We start from the raw sequence: 17,053 nt of genomic DNA on the forward strand, positions 1-17,053 counted from the left end.
TCTTTTAAAAGGAAACTCTTGGGGTTTTAAGCAAGAACGAACAAGTTTGTTGAACGGTAATAAGGAATCACGTAATCACTAACCAGTAGAAAGGGCAGCAAAGTGTTCGGAATCAGCTATCAGATTTGGAAACTTCTAACACGGCGAAAATCTTATTTGGAGGGCCTTCCATAATTTTCTTCCTTATGCATCAAACTTGTATCTTTATTTGCACATAGTATCCATTAGTTGAGTCATTAGCATCCGATAGGCTCTTGAAGTTATTTCTATTCAGTTGTAAATTTACTAAAAATCTAGTTGCACCCTTATGAAAAGAGGTATGTTTAAAATTCCATAGTCACTAAAACTAAGTGATATGCCATCCATCAAAAATATCTGTGAATCGAATTGGAGACAAATCCATTCACATCTTAAATCCAGCAGATGAAACATTGATTCAATTCAAGCATCTCAGATAAACTTGACCGCACAGACTGCATACAAGTCAACTCAAACGCTCCCAATGGCCTACAAATTTGAAATCCCAAACTGAAATCTCAAATCTCAAAAGACACGCGCTTCCAATGGTTACTTTACTGAAATCAAGGGAATGAGGGGATCATAGAGAGAAAAGTTCAAGGGAGCTAGTGTAATTGTAGTCTCTTTTATCAGAAAAAGATCTAGCTGCAGATTTGGAACCGATTCTAATACTCTTGAATTGTTTGGATTTTATGTATTGGTTGCAGAAGGAGACGTTGGAATATGTGACTCACAATATGTGGTTCCCTATTTACAGCCCTCTTATTCATGAAAATGAGGACTGGTATCACATGTAGTGCATGACTTTTGTGGTCACTTTCCTTCCTGGCTATCTTTTTGAAGCATATATAGATGTCTAAAATTTTTGCAGCCAATAGCAACTTATTTTTGATACAACTTCCTCAATTCATAATTTACGAGCTCTGACTCATCTGATTGGAAACAGTACGTGAATCAGTGATAATGCCCTCTGACTCATCTGATTGGAAATCCATTTGTTTGAACAATCCATTGCTGATACTGTTGCAGTTAACCTAGTTTTAGGTGTGACTAATCCAAACGTGAACATGTTTTCTTATGTAACAGAGAGAGTAGATTCAATCATAGATTTCAAACATCTTTTCAAAATATGATTCCTTGTAATATTATGTAATCTTTGTACTTTTGCCCCTCTATATAAAGGGCCATATTATCAATGAATAAATACACAGTTCTCTCAAATTCTTTTATTCTTCAACACATTATCAGCGATTTAGCACAAGTCCTAACCCGAGCACCAAAAGCCAGAAAATTTCTAAAACCTTAAATCCCAAAATCACCACTCCGCGCATCCTCTTCCTTGCTATATCTAGCATCTGTCATGCGCCCCTGCGCCTATTGCGCCTCCGCACATCTAGAAACAAGCTTCTCCGAATTACTTTAGGCAAGAAATCAAGCTTCGAAAAACCAAGTAAGTTTTTATAAAAGTTATTGATTTCTTAATTTTCCGTTTTTCGTATTCGAGGATTCTAATATCCTTGCCTACACCCAACTTTCTCTCATGTGGGATTCAAGTCGAACTACAGGGGTTCACGCTGCTCCGAACTTCGGTGCACTAAAGCCTTGAATGATTTTTCATTCTCAACCATTTAGAAATGTCAAAAGTTTCGGTCTAATCCAACTTTTTCGATATAAACTCCTGAATCATTGAACCCTAATTTCAAAGAAGAAAAACACATAAAAGAGAATGAATGGTCGGCCAGGGTGGTTCCTCGTTATCTATTTTATTTCATAGATGGATATTACATGGAGATAATCAAGACTTTATGATGTAATTAACTGACCCAATTAACGGAATCTAGTTAGTCTAGTAATAAAGAGAAAATTGAACCTCTAACATATTTTAATTGGTTAAGTCCAATTTATTTTCACACTACCTCTTCAGGCCACAACGGTGCGGCGCCAGTTGCCGGAAGGAGGCCAGGGGTCGGACGGACCAGTCTGCAGTCAGGTGGAGTCGCCGGCGACGAGGTTGCAGCGCTGCAAGTCAGGTTGCAGTTGCAGGTGAGGTTGCTGCCCAGAAACCTACAACCTCGACCGTAGTGTTTTTTTTTTTTTGGTTGGAACTGGAGAACTAAGCAAGACAAAAAGCCTTCTTAGTTCCATATTTTATTGAACTAAAAAAGAATACAAGGGAGGGGAGACAAAGCTAACCTCCGAAATCAAAAAGAAACTATACAAGCGAATTACCGAAAACGAAACTTTGGTAGACCTAAACGGTCACTATCACATTGTGCCTGGATAAAGGGTGGAGCTAAGTTCCACCATATCAAACCAGAGGACGTAGAACAATAATTCGCTAAAGCATCTGCCACTTGGTTACCCTCTCGAAATATATGCGAAGATTTGAAATGTATTTGAGATATTCGGTGCAAACAATTACCCCATTCTATAGCTTCCAAGGGACCAAATGAGGAGAGCGAACGAAATCAAGAACCATAGAGGAGTCTACTTCTAACCATATATGCTTCCAATCTCTTACCCAAGCAAGTTCAATTGCTTTAATCACTGCCATTACTTCCGCTGCAATTGAGCTTGGAATGTCAAGCTTAGAGGCAAAAGCTCCATGATAATTCCCTTTGTAATCACGAAAGACGACCTCGTAGCCTCCAAGCCCAGAATCTTGCTTCCATGCACCATCATAATTAATTTTTATCCAACCCAAGGGTGGAGGATGCCAAATAACCTCAACAATTTTAGGAGCACTGCGAGGCTTGCAATGAACTCCAAAACTCTTCAAAACCCAAAGATCATTCACAGTGTTATGCATGCTGCCAGTTGCAATACGACTTGTAGATTGAATGTGCCCAGAGATCAACTGGCAAACATAAGACACATGGAGCACATAACCTTCATGTTTAGATTTGTTCCTAGCTTGACATATAAACCACAGAGTAGCCGCAAAACAAGCCAATTAACCACAAGTCTTTAAGTTGTGGACTACGATTCTCCAACCCCGAATGCAACAAGTTAATTACGGTGCGTTTGAATGAGAAAATTATGAAATCCGTAGGAATTTATAAATGATGGAATCTTTAACTCCATCAATCTAAAATTCCATTAATTGCAATTTCTATTGTTTGGTTGTCTCTATTTAGGATTTGAAATTTGTAATAAATTAATAAAGTTTAAAATAAATAAAAAAATAAAATAGAAAAAAGTCTTGTTTTGGAAATGAAAATTGAATATTGCAAAAGAATTCGTAAATGACACCTATTTTGGTGGAAATTGAAGTGGGGAATTTAAACAATGAATTCCTTCGTTTTTTTCCACAGAGAAATTTAAAATGAAAAGATCTGATAATACCAAACGAGGGAATTAGCTTGTAGGAATTATGAAATCCTCACTTTCAATTAAATTCCATCATTTTTTCCCTCATCCAAACACACTCTTAAAGAATTTGGAATCCCCACCAAATTGAACTTTGAAGCCATGCAGCTCCAAATTTCGTTGGCGAAGGAGCATTGGAGAAATATGTGCACCAAGGACTCACTACTATTACCACACAGACCACATTTAGAAGCCAAAGCTACACCTCTTTTTTGCAAAAAGTCATCGGATAATACTCTTCCCCTCAACACTTTCCAAGCAAGCAGAGACATTCTAGGAATGATAAATTTAGACCAAATGCACTTACTCCAATTCACCGTAGGAAGAGGTTGCCGAAGAAATTGAAAAGCTAGCTTTGCGGTGAGCTCACCCGATGTAGAAGGAGACCAAATTGTTGTATCTTCCACCCGATGTAGCTTTGTAGCGTTCTTTGCTCAGAAACGTATTTTATTAGTTATTCTCGTTGATGCCTCTTCAGCCAGCTCCAACTTCGACATGATTATTGGAGATGATGCTAATTTGGAAGAGTATCTATTGGCTAATTTTGACATGAAAATTTAAGTTGATTGAATTACACTAAAAAATGCGATTCGGCGTACTTAATGGCCGAAGCACAAATTATTTTTAATAAGCACATGGCCTCAAACCAAATGAAATTGAGGCCGCAAATTTAGAAATTTCAAGTTTATAATAAAGCCTCGTTGAGCACCTCTTCCTTGACTATAATTGTTGCGTTATATTTTCTTGTTTCAGTTTCTTAAATAAATAAAAGAAAAGAAAGTGTGCTCTAACCTACGTGGCCCCATTTTGGCCGAATGGATTTTGACTTCAATGTAAGTATTGTTGCATAGAGTCCCTTTTCCCTGGTCAGTAGCTGACCAAGGATCATTTGGTCAGTCACCGTCCGATTGAAATCGGACGGCTGACAGAAGACAGATTTCATCACTTATCTGTCAGCCGTTCGATTTCAATCGGTTTGAAAGTAAGATGACATCTATTTTTATTTTTTAAAGGAGAAATCGGCTAGATAGTAGAAAGTATAGCCGTGTAGTGCAATTGGAAAGCAGTTTCATAGTGGCTTTTAACAACAGTCACTACTCTTGGATGGACGTGAGCGAGGTGAAAGAAAGAAATTAATGACTTGATGTACATATACAACTGCGTGTTGTCAGTACCTCAGCGTCCAATAGTCTATTATGGCTGGGAGTTATTGAGCCCAAAGAGAGAAGCGGATAGGGGTTTAGTGGCTTAACAAGGAAGCAAAAATGGAATTCTTGCTGGAGGACAAGGCGATAAAGTCCAGAAGCATGAAAGAAAAATATGCTTAATCAAGAAGAAACCATGCAAGTATGAACTATGAAGATAAGTAAAGAAAGCTATACTATTGATCTGTGAGCCCATTTGAATTTTCATGAAATAAGAGTCGGATGACAATGAGCTACTCATTATTTTGGCTACCTACGTACCCTTGGTTTTAGAAGTTCAATTGCGTCAAGCAAGCGCTTTCCTTTATCATAGTGGCAGAATTAAAGCAGCAGTTATACGGCCGCAAGCTCAACATCTTAGAACAAAACCTTGCTAGCCTCCCGGCCGCAAGCCTGCCCGCGCACGCATCACCAAGCTAGAAGGACATGTATAAGCCAAGAAATCCTCGGCCAAGTGACACGTGGCCGAGATGATTTTTTTGGGCTAACATCGATTTCTCTAATATTCATGCTAACTATAGGTCTCTTTCAAGCTAAAAGATGGTGGTTTATGGCTCCATTGAAGTGGCTTTGCTGCTATATCACATATTTACTATTAATGAGCTTGATGCTCATTTACTATCTTTTATGGCTATTAGGGTGGTTAAAGGGTCAACAATTGATATTGTACTTGCCTACTTTTAGCAATTAACTCATCAACAAGACTTGTATGAATGTATTCTTTACTTGACATATTGAAGCAATGCAGCATCTATAAATTTTTTTTCCCCTTTGTGAGCTTTTCCTTGAGAGGACCACAAGCTTTTTATTGGCAGTCAATAGAACTTTTATTAGGAAGCAATAATACTTTTATTTTGGGGGCAATAAAACTTTTATTAGGAAGCAATAATACTTTTATTTTGGGGGCAATAAAACTTTTATTAGGGATTAATAAACCTCCTAAAACTTTCAAAATAAAAAACATCTTCATTTCTTACTTATTATTGACCATCAATAAAACTGTTATTAGGGGGCAATAACAATTTTTTATTAGGGGCAATAAAAATTTTATCAGCTTCTATTGATATAAAACTTTTATTAAGAGGCAATAAAACTTTTATTATGAGGCAATAACAGTTTTTATTGAGGGGCAATAAAACTTTTATTAGTTTTTGCTAGAGGGGAATAAAAATTTATTGGGGGGTGATAAAAGTTCCCGGCGACATCTTCTCTGACCTATGAGATTTTCGACGACCTCTTTAGAGACCTCCGGTAAAGTTCAACGATCGGTGACCAGAATTTCGCGACCCGATGATGAAATTCTGTGATCTACGGCGAGATTTCCGGCGAAATCCAGAGACCTTTGGGGATGTCTCTCATAATTTCTCTCTCTATGCATGTGAGGTGTGAGGACAAAATTGTCCCCAAAAAAAATTAATTGGGTATTGGGAAACAAAATTAATGAGGCATCTTAAGGGTGGTGGTGAAGCCTAATAATTAGGTGGGACAAGGGGATAATTAGACATTTCCCCAAAAAAAAAAAAAAAAAAGGGATCTTCTAGTATTAATCAATTAAGCCTGTGTATATCCATGCCTCTACTGCTTTTCTATGCTGATTAATACTTACCTGTGTGCTGATAAACACCTTCTCATGTTAACATCCAGAGCAACATTTTTTCTACTAGCAATCTATGCAGAAATAAAAGTATATAGTCAGTCCAGGTTTGGACATATTGTCATTTTTAAGACGATAAATCCTCCTAGCTAATTAAGTCCTAGACTTCCTATTTCTCCTAATTGCATGAAAGATTGGATATAACTAATCTCAAACTCTAGTTACAATTCTAATTACTTGAACTCATGATTTACCCACCATCTATTGGCCATCAAGTTGAAGTTGAATGCAGAGGCCGTATGTGCAATGACAAAAGCAGATTAGTTTTTGATAGTGAATTATCTATCAGAGTTTTCTCTAGAGCATTATTAGTTACGACCAACCAAAGTCGGTATTTCTACCACAAGTTGAAATAGGTTTTGCTAACTAATGTTAATTATCATATCATTGTGTGTGTCATTAAGAATTGACTACTTATTTTCTAATTTAAGATGAGGAAACTTGAGTTTGTTTCATCTATAGGTCATATAACATCGCCATCAACATTCCCACGGTCAATTTTTACCTTGTAAATTACATGCATAAAGCAGCAAAATAACAAGAAAATCACTACTACAAAAACTGCATCACACAACGGTGGAAATCTGTTGTGTGATGTGGACCATGTATGTCGTCTATCTCGATGTTGTGTGATGAGCACACTCACACAACGGTGAAACATCGTTATCTGAATATCATAGACACAACGCATTGCTTATAACCGTTGCACCAATTCTGCGCATGCCAATGCCAGAAATTGGATGCGGCGCATTTTCGATGGTGATCAGACAACAGAAGTAAGCACACGGTGTTGTTGGTTAACTTCTCACACAACAGAAAAATAGCACTCAGACAACAGAAGTAAGTACACACTGTTGTTGGTTAACTTATCATACAACAGAAAAATATGGCGACTGTTGTTGGTTGTTCCTTCACACAACAGGTATCATAAGTAACTGTTGTATGTGTGAGGCTTCTTCATAAGTCATACAATATCTTATTTCTATACCGTTATGTGATTTAACATTGGACAACTGATATGTATTCGTTCTGTTGTGTGAGTTTTAATGAGACAACAAAATTTGGTTGGTACTGTTGTGTGATTAAAATTGATTTGTTGTGTGATTAACGATATATACATATTCTTACAACGTAATGTAATTGACTGTTGTTTGATTATTTTCAATTGTTTACGTGAAATATTTCCACAAAAATAATGCACAATATATAAGATTTAGGCATTGAAATACTCTAATTCAACAATCTAATATACCAAAAGAGGTAACATTCATATATCCATCCATTCCATAAAACCAAAGAAGGCATTCTAACTAATTACATTGAAAGAAAGCAAAAGCTGATACAACATGTAAGTTCCAAAAACATGCACATATACTGCATGTAAATATATGTATCAACATATATAACTGAACAAACTGCCCTCTCCTTCAACCAATTACTTGATGGCTCCTACATATATGACTTGACGACAAATTTTGCCCACTCATTCCGGATTACATCAATGTCCTCTTGGCTATACATGTAGTTGCTTCTCCTCTCCCACTGAAACAGTTTTAAGTTAACAGCCCAACATTACCATACAGCTCATTCAAACGCATAGAGAATATGAACTTTAGTAACACAAGTATATATCATCATATCTTGCATGTACCTTGTGAACAAACGATAGATCCTTATCTTCAATTATATCTCGCATGTATCTCATCATGAAGTAGCCACACTCCGTAGAGCTAGGTTGGGGAGGAATACCCTAAGCAAGATAGATACATTTAACAACAAAAGAACATAATCAAAATCTGCAATAGTTTAAAAGGTAATTCAATTCCAACCTAGCTCAAACATATATACTTACTGCTAAATTCTTCCACAGAACTGAACTCCTGCCTTTCCTGCCTATCTGTGCATTATACATAGCAATGGCACTAAAGAAAAAAACAAGCACATTGTCACTTCCATAGATCTGCTCAAGTTTTTCACTTTAGAATGTCATTTTAAGAGACTTCTCTTATATTGCAACTGATGATCAACACTAGATACAGAATTGAACGAAACTTACATGAAAAGCTCTGTTTGTTTTTTTCTCTTCCTTTGTTCTCTGACAATCATGACTGCAGCTTCCAACAATTCTACTACTTCCCCACCAGTCTACCCATTGTTTCAAGTAGACAACCCTTTTCCAAGGGTTTGCTCAAATAGTGATCCATGCCAGCCTCCAACATCCTTCTTGTTTCCTCGCCTGGTGTATGAGCTGTTAATGCAATGATCGGAATGCGGACATGGTGAGTTTTCTCCACTTTCCTTATCTCCCTTGTTGCCTCAAATCCATCCATTTCTGGCATCTACATGTTAATTTCAACACCAAAGTCACTCACTGACACATGTACACAAGACTAGGAACAAGAATATACTAACACGTTAATTAAGTACATAATGTTTAATTCATTACCTGACAGTCCATTAGTATATTCATGTTTCCCTTAGTTGAGTAGATCTATGCGAATTACATCTGGAGCTTCTCCTCCATTTTCACAAAGCTTCACAGTTGCTCCCACCTTTAACAGAATCCTCATAGCCAAATAGCTCAGAAGGTCATCATCCTCGGCAACCAAATTTTTTTCCCACTCAAGGGTGTGCATGCTTGGCTTACCATGTTCATGTATTTCTCTATGCAGAAGTGTATGGTCATGACCAACTGGTGAATTTCTTGGCGTAGAACCAACATTATCAGACTGGTCATGATATTGCATTGGTGAAGATGGGATATCAGATTCATCATCTGTATGTAACCGATGTCTTGATTGACTAGGAGCTCGACAGACTACTTTTGATTCAACCTGAAATGTGCCCCCTTCTGATTTCTTTGGTATTGCACCCCCATACTCTGGAAGGAATCTTACCACTTCGAATAGACGAGTACCAGTGTGCCTACAGAGATCTTCAGCTACAACCAAACAGAAAAAGATTGCCAACAAAACCAACCAGTGTGCCTTAGCTAAACTAGAACACCATAATTGACATAAGGGAGTCCATATCCAATCACAACTCACCTAGATAACAACTCCTAGCATATAAAGCAAGAACTATGGTGCCCATATAACAGGGAGAAATGAGAACACAGAGAACCAGATATGAAGCAAGAACTATGGTCAGCAATGAAACCAACAAAGACTGAAGTGTATCATCATTACCAATGCCCCCAATCACTATAAGTAATGATACTTCAAATTTTGATTCTGATCTCTCCTTTGCAAAATTGTAGTTTAAACAGGCCATGGCCTAAACTAACCAACAACAAAGTTAATTTGGACTCGATATTACTGTATCTAAATAAGTAGGTAGAAAAAAGAACAACAGGCCCCAGATAAGTAGATTTTTCGAACAATATTACTTCTATATATATGGCTAACCAAAACTCAGTATCTGCATATTGCAGCAGCTAAACTTGAATAGGCTGCCCTCTATAGTAAAACATATATTACGTAGCTAGGAGTTCACGAGATTGACAAAATACATGGTTCTCAACTAGTTTCTCCCTATTATATGGGCACCTGATGCAATCGCCATTCTAGCTTGTCTTCTCAACTACAAATATATGAAAGAAAAATAGCCCCAAGAGTTACTTAATTAATCGAACACAGCATACAGTTGCCCAGAAAGAAAGAAAGAGTCTAGAGGTACCTAGAAATGAGTTTCAAACTGCCTCTTTAATGCCTCATGCACATGTTTCGCTCTCTGGAAAGCCCTGAAGCATCTGCAAATTTAAATCATAATCATGAAGCCCCAACAGGGAGAAAATGAAGAACTAGTTCTAATACTACTAGTATAAAGTGTACATATACAAGAGACATGTTTGCTTTACCCTTCAGCATTTCCTGCTAGACAAAATTCTTTGAATTTTGTGCATTCATGCTTCACCTACATTCCCATAATTCCCTTCACAACAGATGCAAAAACGTGACCAATTGAAATGCCAAAGGACCCCTGTTCTATCTCATTCCCAACATAGAATAATTTTACTAATTTTACTGAACATAAGTAACAAAGAAAGAATTTAAACTGGCATGTCAAGTAATAGGAATCACCTCTATGATTGAGGTATCGAGAACCCTCTCAAGGCCATACTTATCCAGAAGTCCTCAGTTATCTATATACAATGGAGGATAAAGAAGACATGTAAGTTCACATATGTTCTTCAATAAAATGAAACAAAAAACTTCATATGTGTTTCTTTCCATGAGTAGTTCTAACCTTGTAAGCACATTGATACTTCCCAACCTGCAAATAGAACGAGCAAAGATCAAGGTCACGAAAATAAAATCCGTTGGGTCTCATATCAACAAAAACAGAACCTATCCACGTCTCCTAACCTCTTCACCCATCAAAAACACTTTCAGATCGGCATACATTTCCTCATCGAAGGCAGAGTTTAGAGCATCCCTCACTGTCATCTGCAGCAGAAAAAATAAATAACAACTAGAGGCCAACAAATTGGGAATCTGATACAAATTGTACAACTATATAGGAGCAACTAGAATCGAAAACAACAATACCATGTAGAGGTTAAGGACATCGAAGCACAGCGCTGCCTCGTCAGCGCAGAACAGCATGTTGGCCTCCGCTCTCGGACACCTTCGTCTTCTGCATCTCTTCAATTGACCCTAGTTTGAAGGCGAGGTGGAGAGAGAAAGTGGATCTGGGGCATTCAATGTCCTCCATCGCTGAAGAGCTTTGGTGAAATGCAAACCTAAATTAAAAAAAAAAAAAAAAAAGCAAATAAAAACACATAACTCTATCATAATAGCAAAAATAGAAGGGAATCGAAATCGAAATCAACCCAAAACGATTCCTGACATGAGAGCTTCCTCGAGAGTCTGAACCTTAATCGGCCCAGCTAAGAGAATAACCGGTGAAAGAGAGAAGGAAACGATGGACTGATGACATGTTGATGGCAAATTGAAGCGAGATGGTCTTTAGTTCGCCGAACCCGAACCACCGCCAATCTCTTCAGCACAATTTGAGGATTCAGCAAAAAACCCTAATCCTAATTTTTCAGAGAGAGATGGAGGAGAGAGAAAGTGTATTAGGGGCACTGCAGACAAACCTAGGTGGAGGAGGACGGTGAAGGACAACAATCCAAATCTAATTGAGAGAGGACTTCGAGAGAGAGGGTCGAGAGGCTTAGCTAGGTTTTGTTTTCTTTTTTCTCCCTTTTGGACACGATGTGGCATCACTGGCATGGCAATTAAACCTAGCAAAAAATTCAAAGTTATTCACACAACAGAAGCCTCACCAACTGTTGTCTGAGTGCAACATTAAAAATCAAAATGTGAAATCATGGAGGGAAACATGGCGACTAGAACATTTTGGCTCAAAATTTGCCGCCCAGTTCCAAATTCACACAACAGAAAAGCTTAAATCTGTTGTACAATTTTTACAACTTGCACTAGGCCTATCTAGGGGAAGACATTCAAGCAAGCTTCCTCAAACTTTGGTGCTCAGTTTTTCAATTATACAACGGAAATAGTGAAACAGTTGTACCTAGTAGCCCGAATTTCAGTGTTTTAAGAGGCAACCAAGACTCGAGAGTGGAGGAAAATCTGCCGCTAAATTTTTTAAGACTCAAACAACGGACAATACTTAATTCTGTTGTGCAATGTAGTTCTGATAAAAAATTTATCACTTTGTTGACATTCACACAACAGAACATCACTAATACCGTTGTACAATAGAGTTTACTTAAACACACAATAAATGATTTCTGATCCGTTGTGTGATTCGTGTTGTGTGATGCACTTTTTGTAGTAGTGAATTCTCTAATATAAAATAGGGGACACCTTCAGATGAAAAACAAAACAAGAACAATGTATGTACATTTAGTATTTTTTTAAGGATGTCTTGTTTAGATGCTTTTCAGTTGAGAATCATTGGAGAGGAATTGTCAGAAAGGATCTATTTGCTGTATTAAATTAGTAGAACCGCAGAACTGTTATCATGGTCCCTAGTTACTGAGTATGAATGCACTGAAGTAATATTTCATCATAGGGGAAATGAATGTTGAAGAATTGATATCTGTATATATCCATGTAATTTAGTATTTATTCAATTTTTTTGAGGGGTCAGTTGATGAATTAAACCCTTCTTATTAGATGATCATGATACTTCCCAATAATCAAAATTCTTGATATATATATATATAGGGCCCTTCCACTAATACTTACCCACCATAGTCGGTATTTCTACCACAAAACCTATTTCAACTTGCTAGCAAAACAAAATTATCATATCATTGCGTGTGTCATTTAGAATTGACTACTAATTATTTTCTTATTCAAGATGAGGAAACTTGAGTTGTTTCATCTGTCGGTCGACATCGCCATCGATCAACATCCCATGGCCAATTATTTCCTTGTAATTACGTAAAGCATGCAGCACAATAACAAGACAATATATATACTAATAAAATAGGGGACACCTTCAGATGAAAAACAAAACAAGAACATTTAGTATAATTTTAGAAGGATGTCTTGTTTAGATGTTTTTCATTGGAGACGGTGCAGCAGAATTGTCAGAAATGATATGTTTGCTGCATTAACTTTCACACTGATGTAGTAGAATCAGAACCACAGAGCTGTCATCATGGTCCTAAGTTACTGACCATGTAATGAAGTAAGATTTCATCATAGGGGAAAGGAATTTTGAAGAATTGTTATATATGTATTAGCACTCAGAATTTCCATGCAAAATATCATGTACTTTAAGCTTCAATTGGCTCATTACTTTGCATCTCTAATATCGGTTTAATTAAGGCCAATTTTAAGAATCTAAAGGGTCTTTGGAGTAATCGATCATCGATGAATCTTTTGTATGTTAGTTTCTCTTTTATTAAGAAATCTAGTCGTAATCAACCTGCAGGCCGGCCAAACTTACACAGCTGCAGAACCGAACCATCATTAAATACAAAATGGTTCCTTGTATATGGTGATAAAATGAGCTGTATGCAGACAATCAGATTGTATATATGTATTTGGAATCTTACTACCCAATTTGATAGTATACTTTTAGCCATATTACGGAGCGGTATCTTTAACGGATCTAATCATTCTACAGGGATTATATATTAAAAACCAGCTTGCTAGCCCTAGCTATTTCAAGCATTCATGATCTCTATATATAGCCTACTTAGGATCCAACTTCTTCAAACCAACCAAAACCAAACAATTAAGCAAGTGTTAGCAGAACATGAAGTACCACTTTTGTTCTTCAGGTGCTTTTCTCTTCATCTTCATCATTCTTGTGACTATCTGTTTGTGCATTGAAGCTCGAACCTACAATCCAAGTGGCAAAATAGTCGGTAAAATGCCTCCGATGTCCGAGCGTACAAAAGCAACCTTGACGATCAACAGCTTCGAGAAAGGTGGTGGGGGTGGTGGACCGTCCGAATGTGACGGTAAATACCACTCCAATAACACCCCGATCGTGGCATTGTCCACCAGGTGGTATAACAATGGGAAGAGGTGTTCAAACTACATTACCATATATGGTAATGGAAAGAGTGTGAAAGCCAAGGTGGTTGATGAGTGTGACTCAACAAGAGGATGTGATGATGACATCGTTGATGCCTCTAAAGCTGTTTGGAAGGCCTTGGGAGTTAAGGAAAGCAGCCGCGACTGGGGTGAAATGAAAATATTCTGGTCTGATGCCTGATCGAGTGACTGCCTCTATATTATAATAGACTTCCTCCCTATTATCGAATAAAGAGTAAAGAAGGTTCATAGTAATAACTAATAAATAAGAGCAATCTTTAGTAGCTACTCATATGCTGAATTGCTGATATTGGAGGCGGTAATTTAATCAAAAGTATATGTATCTTAAAGGTCAGACTATCTTTTAGTTTGATCATCGGTTCTTTGTTTGTTTGTTTTTTTTTTTTTTTTTGGCTGAAGTCAAAGGTTAAGAGAGGCAAGGAGCCACCTTAACCTTTGAGATATATCCTTAAATATAAACAAAATGAAATTCTAATGATTTTACAAGCTTGGTGCATGCATGCCAATGTGCAGACAAATTGTTATTATATATTTTGACAGTTTGAAGTTCCAAAATTTGAAAGTCCATCTCAGTCTGCATTTTTGCAGATCCAAGACTTTATGACCGTCTTCAGATTCTGAAGGATATTTCTAGTGTTCTAATCAACTAAGATCACTTAACACAGCACCATATATAGACCCAAACAATAAATATTAAAGGGATGGTGATACAATCGACAGTCCTTAGCTGCTTATTTAGATTTTTGTTATTGCATGTCTTCACTTTAGATTAATGTACATTCTTTATGAAACTTATTCCATAATACCTAACTGTTTTATTACACCTAATGACCTAAATATTGTATAATAGATAGAACAGTCAGAAATACTAGACTGATTCTACAGAGAGATCGAAGATTATAGGTGTGTCATAATTAATTCAACATCGAGATAGACAGTTTTTTTTATAAGAACATCGAAATAGACAGTTATTTCAAGCAGTTCATCTATATATTAGTTAGTTGCATGCAGTTCTGTACCATAGAGGTGGAATTGCAGTTTGTCCATATTATAGATTACTAGGTCTGAGATGAGTATTAGAAATAATAAAATAGAAGTTCTTTGTTGATATTGTTATATATTTCATCACATAAACAAAATATAAGATAGTACTTTAATAATGTAATATATGTAGCAAGCTAGACAGATAACAATGTAACTAATTAAGCGTCGGACCATGTGATATCTAAGCACCCAATTTTCTTTAGACACACTCAGGGCTTTTGAAACAGTCTTGGATGAATTCACAATGTTGTTAGGACAACGACGCTGGTAATCATGGCCTGCATCACAACCTTCGTAGAGTCACACTCATCCACCACTATGGCCACCAAACTGCCCGTATTACATTAATTTTGATGTTGTTAAGGCACCTAGCTTGATCCACCATTGTACCATCTAGTGGATAATGCCACAACTGGAGTGTTGTCATTGTGCTACTTGCCTTCACATTTTGATGGACCGTCCCTGTCACCACCTGCCCAATGTTTTAAAATGCTAAGGCATAATCCGTGGCGTTTTCGGAAGAACTTTGCTAAGACGTAAGCCTTACGATATTAAAAAAAGTACACACGTACACATATATAGGGAACATTAATACATGAAAATCTACATATATATTTAGATATATATCAGATTTAGAAAACTTAATTCAAAGTCTAGGAAAATTCTACAATGTGTTAACGTATGACATGCATACAATTGCCTTAAAAGTGGTAAAATGAGTCCTCAAAATAGTAATATTAGTCCTTAAAGTAGTAACATGAGTCCTTAAAGTGGTAAATTTTCTTAGTTACCACATGAGTCCTCAAAATAGTAATATTAGTCCTCAAAGTGGTAACATGAGTCCTTAAAGTGGCAAATTTTCTTAGTTTACCATATGAGTCCTCAAAATAGTAATATTAGTCCTCAAAGTAGTAACATGAGTCCTTAAAGGGGTAAAAATAGTTGATGTATGAGAAATGTTAACATACCATCTATACATATCAGATTTCATGAGTACTATTCAAACTCAAATCAAAACTCAACTTATATATTATCAACAAAGAAATGAAAAGAATATGTCTGCTGACATACTTTGATTGAAAAAAACATCAATATATTCAAACTCAAATATGATCGGAATTCTCGTATCAATGAAATGGAGACCTAGCTAAGCAATGAAGGAAAAAGAAGAAGATTAAAACGATGAGAAACTGATATTGGAATTTCTCTGAGTAATTGTACTATTACTAATTAAGATTACAAGAAGTAATCGACATGTACTTATATATACTAATCTTGCTGTAGCAACTGACTCTTTTAACTGAACCTTTAGACTATCTCATCTATAAAATGGAATTTTATGATCTGGTAAGAGTCTTAACTACATATGGGTATACATACTAGATTAACAAGAACTTTGAATCTGACCACTTTTATTGAGATTACTCTCTTTCATCTTAACAAAATATTCAAAATATGTCTGATAAACTTCAATTGAAATAGAACTATAAAACATCAATTTGAACTCAAGAGCAGAGTCTAGAAATGGATTTGAAAAAAAAAAAAAAAAAATCGACGTGTACGCTTTTTCTGCGTTTTTGTACGCTTTCAACACCTTTGCGGCTAGACATCTAAACTGACGTAGTAGAGCTGATGAATTATGCTTTACACTTTTAATACACTGCACCTGCATCAAAGTTGTTAAGAGTGAGGTAGGCCTAGCCGCCTAGGTGTTGCCATAGATTGGTGGTGAGCAAGTGTATGTTGGTACATTTTTCCAGCTTTACAGCAATCAGAGTCATCCTCCTGGTTACATTGTGCAGGAGGAGGTTTCTTTCCTCAAATTCTACCGCTTGGACGACATTGATGAGCTTCACTAACCAAGAAAATTTTTAAGAGGAGAATGATTAGAATAGACCTTTTCGAGAAAAAGCTCTTCATCATTTTCCATCTCTCTCTACTTGTGCTGTTATGTGCATGGGATGTTTGATGCCCAAGAGCATTTGGGGCTTGGCATGGCTATTTATAAGAATTGCATGTCCAAACAAAATTCCTTCTTAATGTTTGCAGAATGGCAAATTTGCAATCTTACAACTAAAGCGAGCAAATAGTTTCTAAGCTCATTTGGTTTTCCCAGAAAATAACAACCAACATTTTATTCATGTTGCAGTTAACTTAGTTTTAGGTGTGGCTAGTCCAAATAGGAATGGAAAAATGTCCATTTACCCAAATTTGAGTTA

General features: G+C 36.7%; 1 protein-coding gene, 1 long non-coding RNA gene and 1 pseudogene across 12 annotated transcripts; 1 reads left to right on the forward strand and 2 right to left on the reverse strand.

The window, feature by feature from the left end:
* Nucleotides 1–7,439: 7,439 nt before the first annotated feature.
* On the reverse strand, nt 7,440–11,432 carry LOC133714891 (uncharacterized). Of its 11 annotated transcripts, none has more exons than XR_009848845.1 (12): nt 11,081–11,432; nt 10,797–10,990; nt 10,614–10,694; nt 10,495–10,521; nt 10,329–10,390; nt 10,106–10,179; nt 9,925–9,997; nt 8,693–9,187; nt 8,303–8,585; nt 8,099–8,168; nt 7,898–7,996; nt 7,440–7,788 (listed from the first exon to the last, which is right to left on the reverse strand). It is a non-coding gene; the product is annotated as an uncharacterized LOC133714891 (long non-coding RNA). The 11 variants fall into 11 exon arrangements; XR_009848847.1 differs by having other exon boundaries at nt 8,693–9,828; XR_009848839.1 differs by lacking the exon at nt 10,106–10,179.
* A 1,973-nt stretch (nt 11,433–13,405) lies between these two features.
* LOC133714888 (putative ripening-related protein 2) lies at nt 13,406–14,152 on the forward strand. Its single transcript, XM_062141159.1, has one exon. The coding sequence runs from the start codon at nt 13,486–13,488 to the stop codon at nt 13,948–13,950; it is 465 nt and encodes a 154-aa protein (XP_061997143.1). The 5' UTR covers nt 13,406–13,485; the 3' UTR covers nt 13,951–14,152.
* An 840-nt stretch (nt 14,153–14,992) lies between these two features.
* LOC133716664 (putative ripening-related protein 1) lies at nt 14,993–16,757 on the reverse strand (annotated as a pseudogene).
* Nucleotides 16,758–17,053: the final 296 nt, after the last annotated feature.

Source organism: Rosa rugosa, chromosome 6 (assembly GCF_958449725.1).
Source record: "Rosa rugosa chromosome 6, drRosRugo1.1, whole genome shotgun sequence".
Lineage (NCBI taxonomy): Eukaryota > Viridiplantae > Streptophyta > Magnoliopsida > Rosales > Rosaceae > Rosa > Rosa rugosa.

What these genes read in the sequence shown, in the direction of transcription:
- LOC133714888 (XM_062141159.1), top strand. Translation starts at nt 13,486, where the DNA reads ATGAAGTACCACTTTTGTTCTTCAGGTGCTTTTCTCTTCATCTTCATC.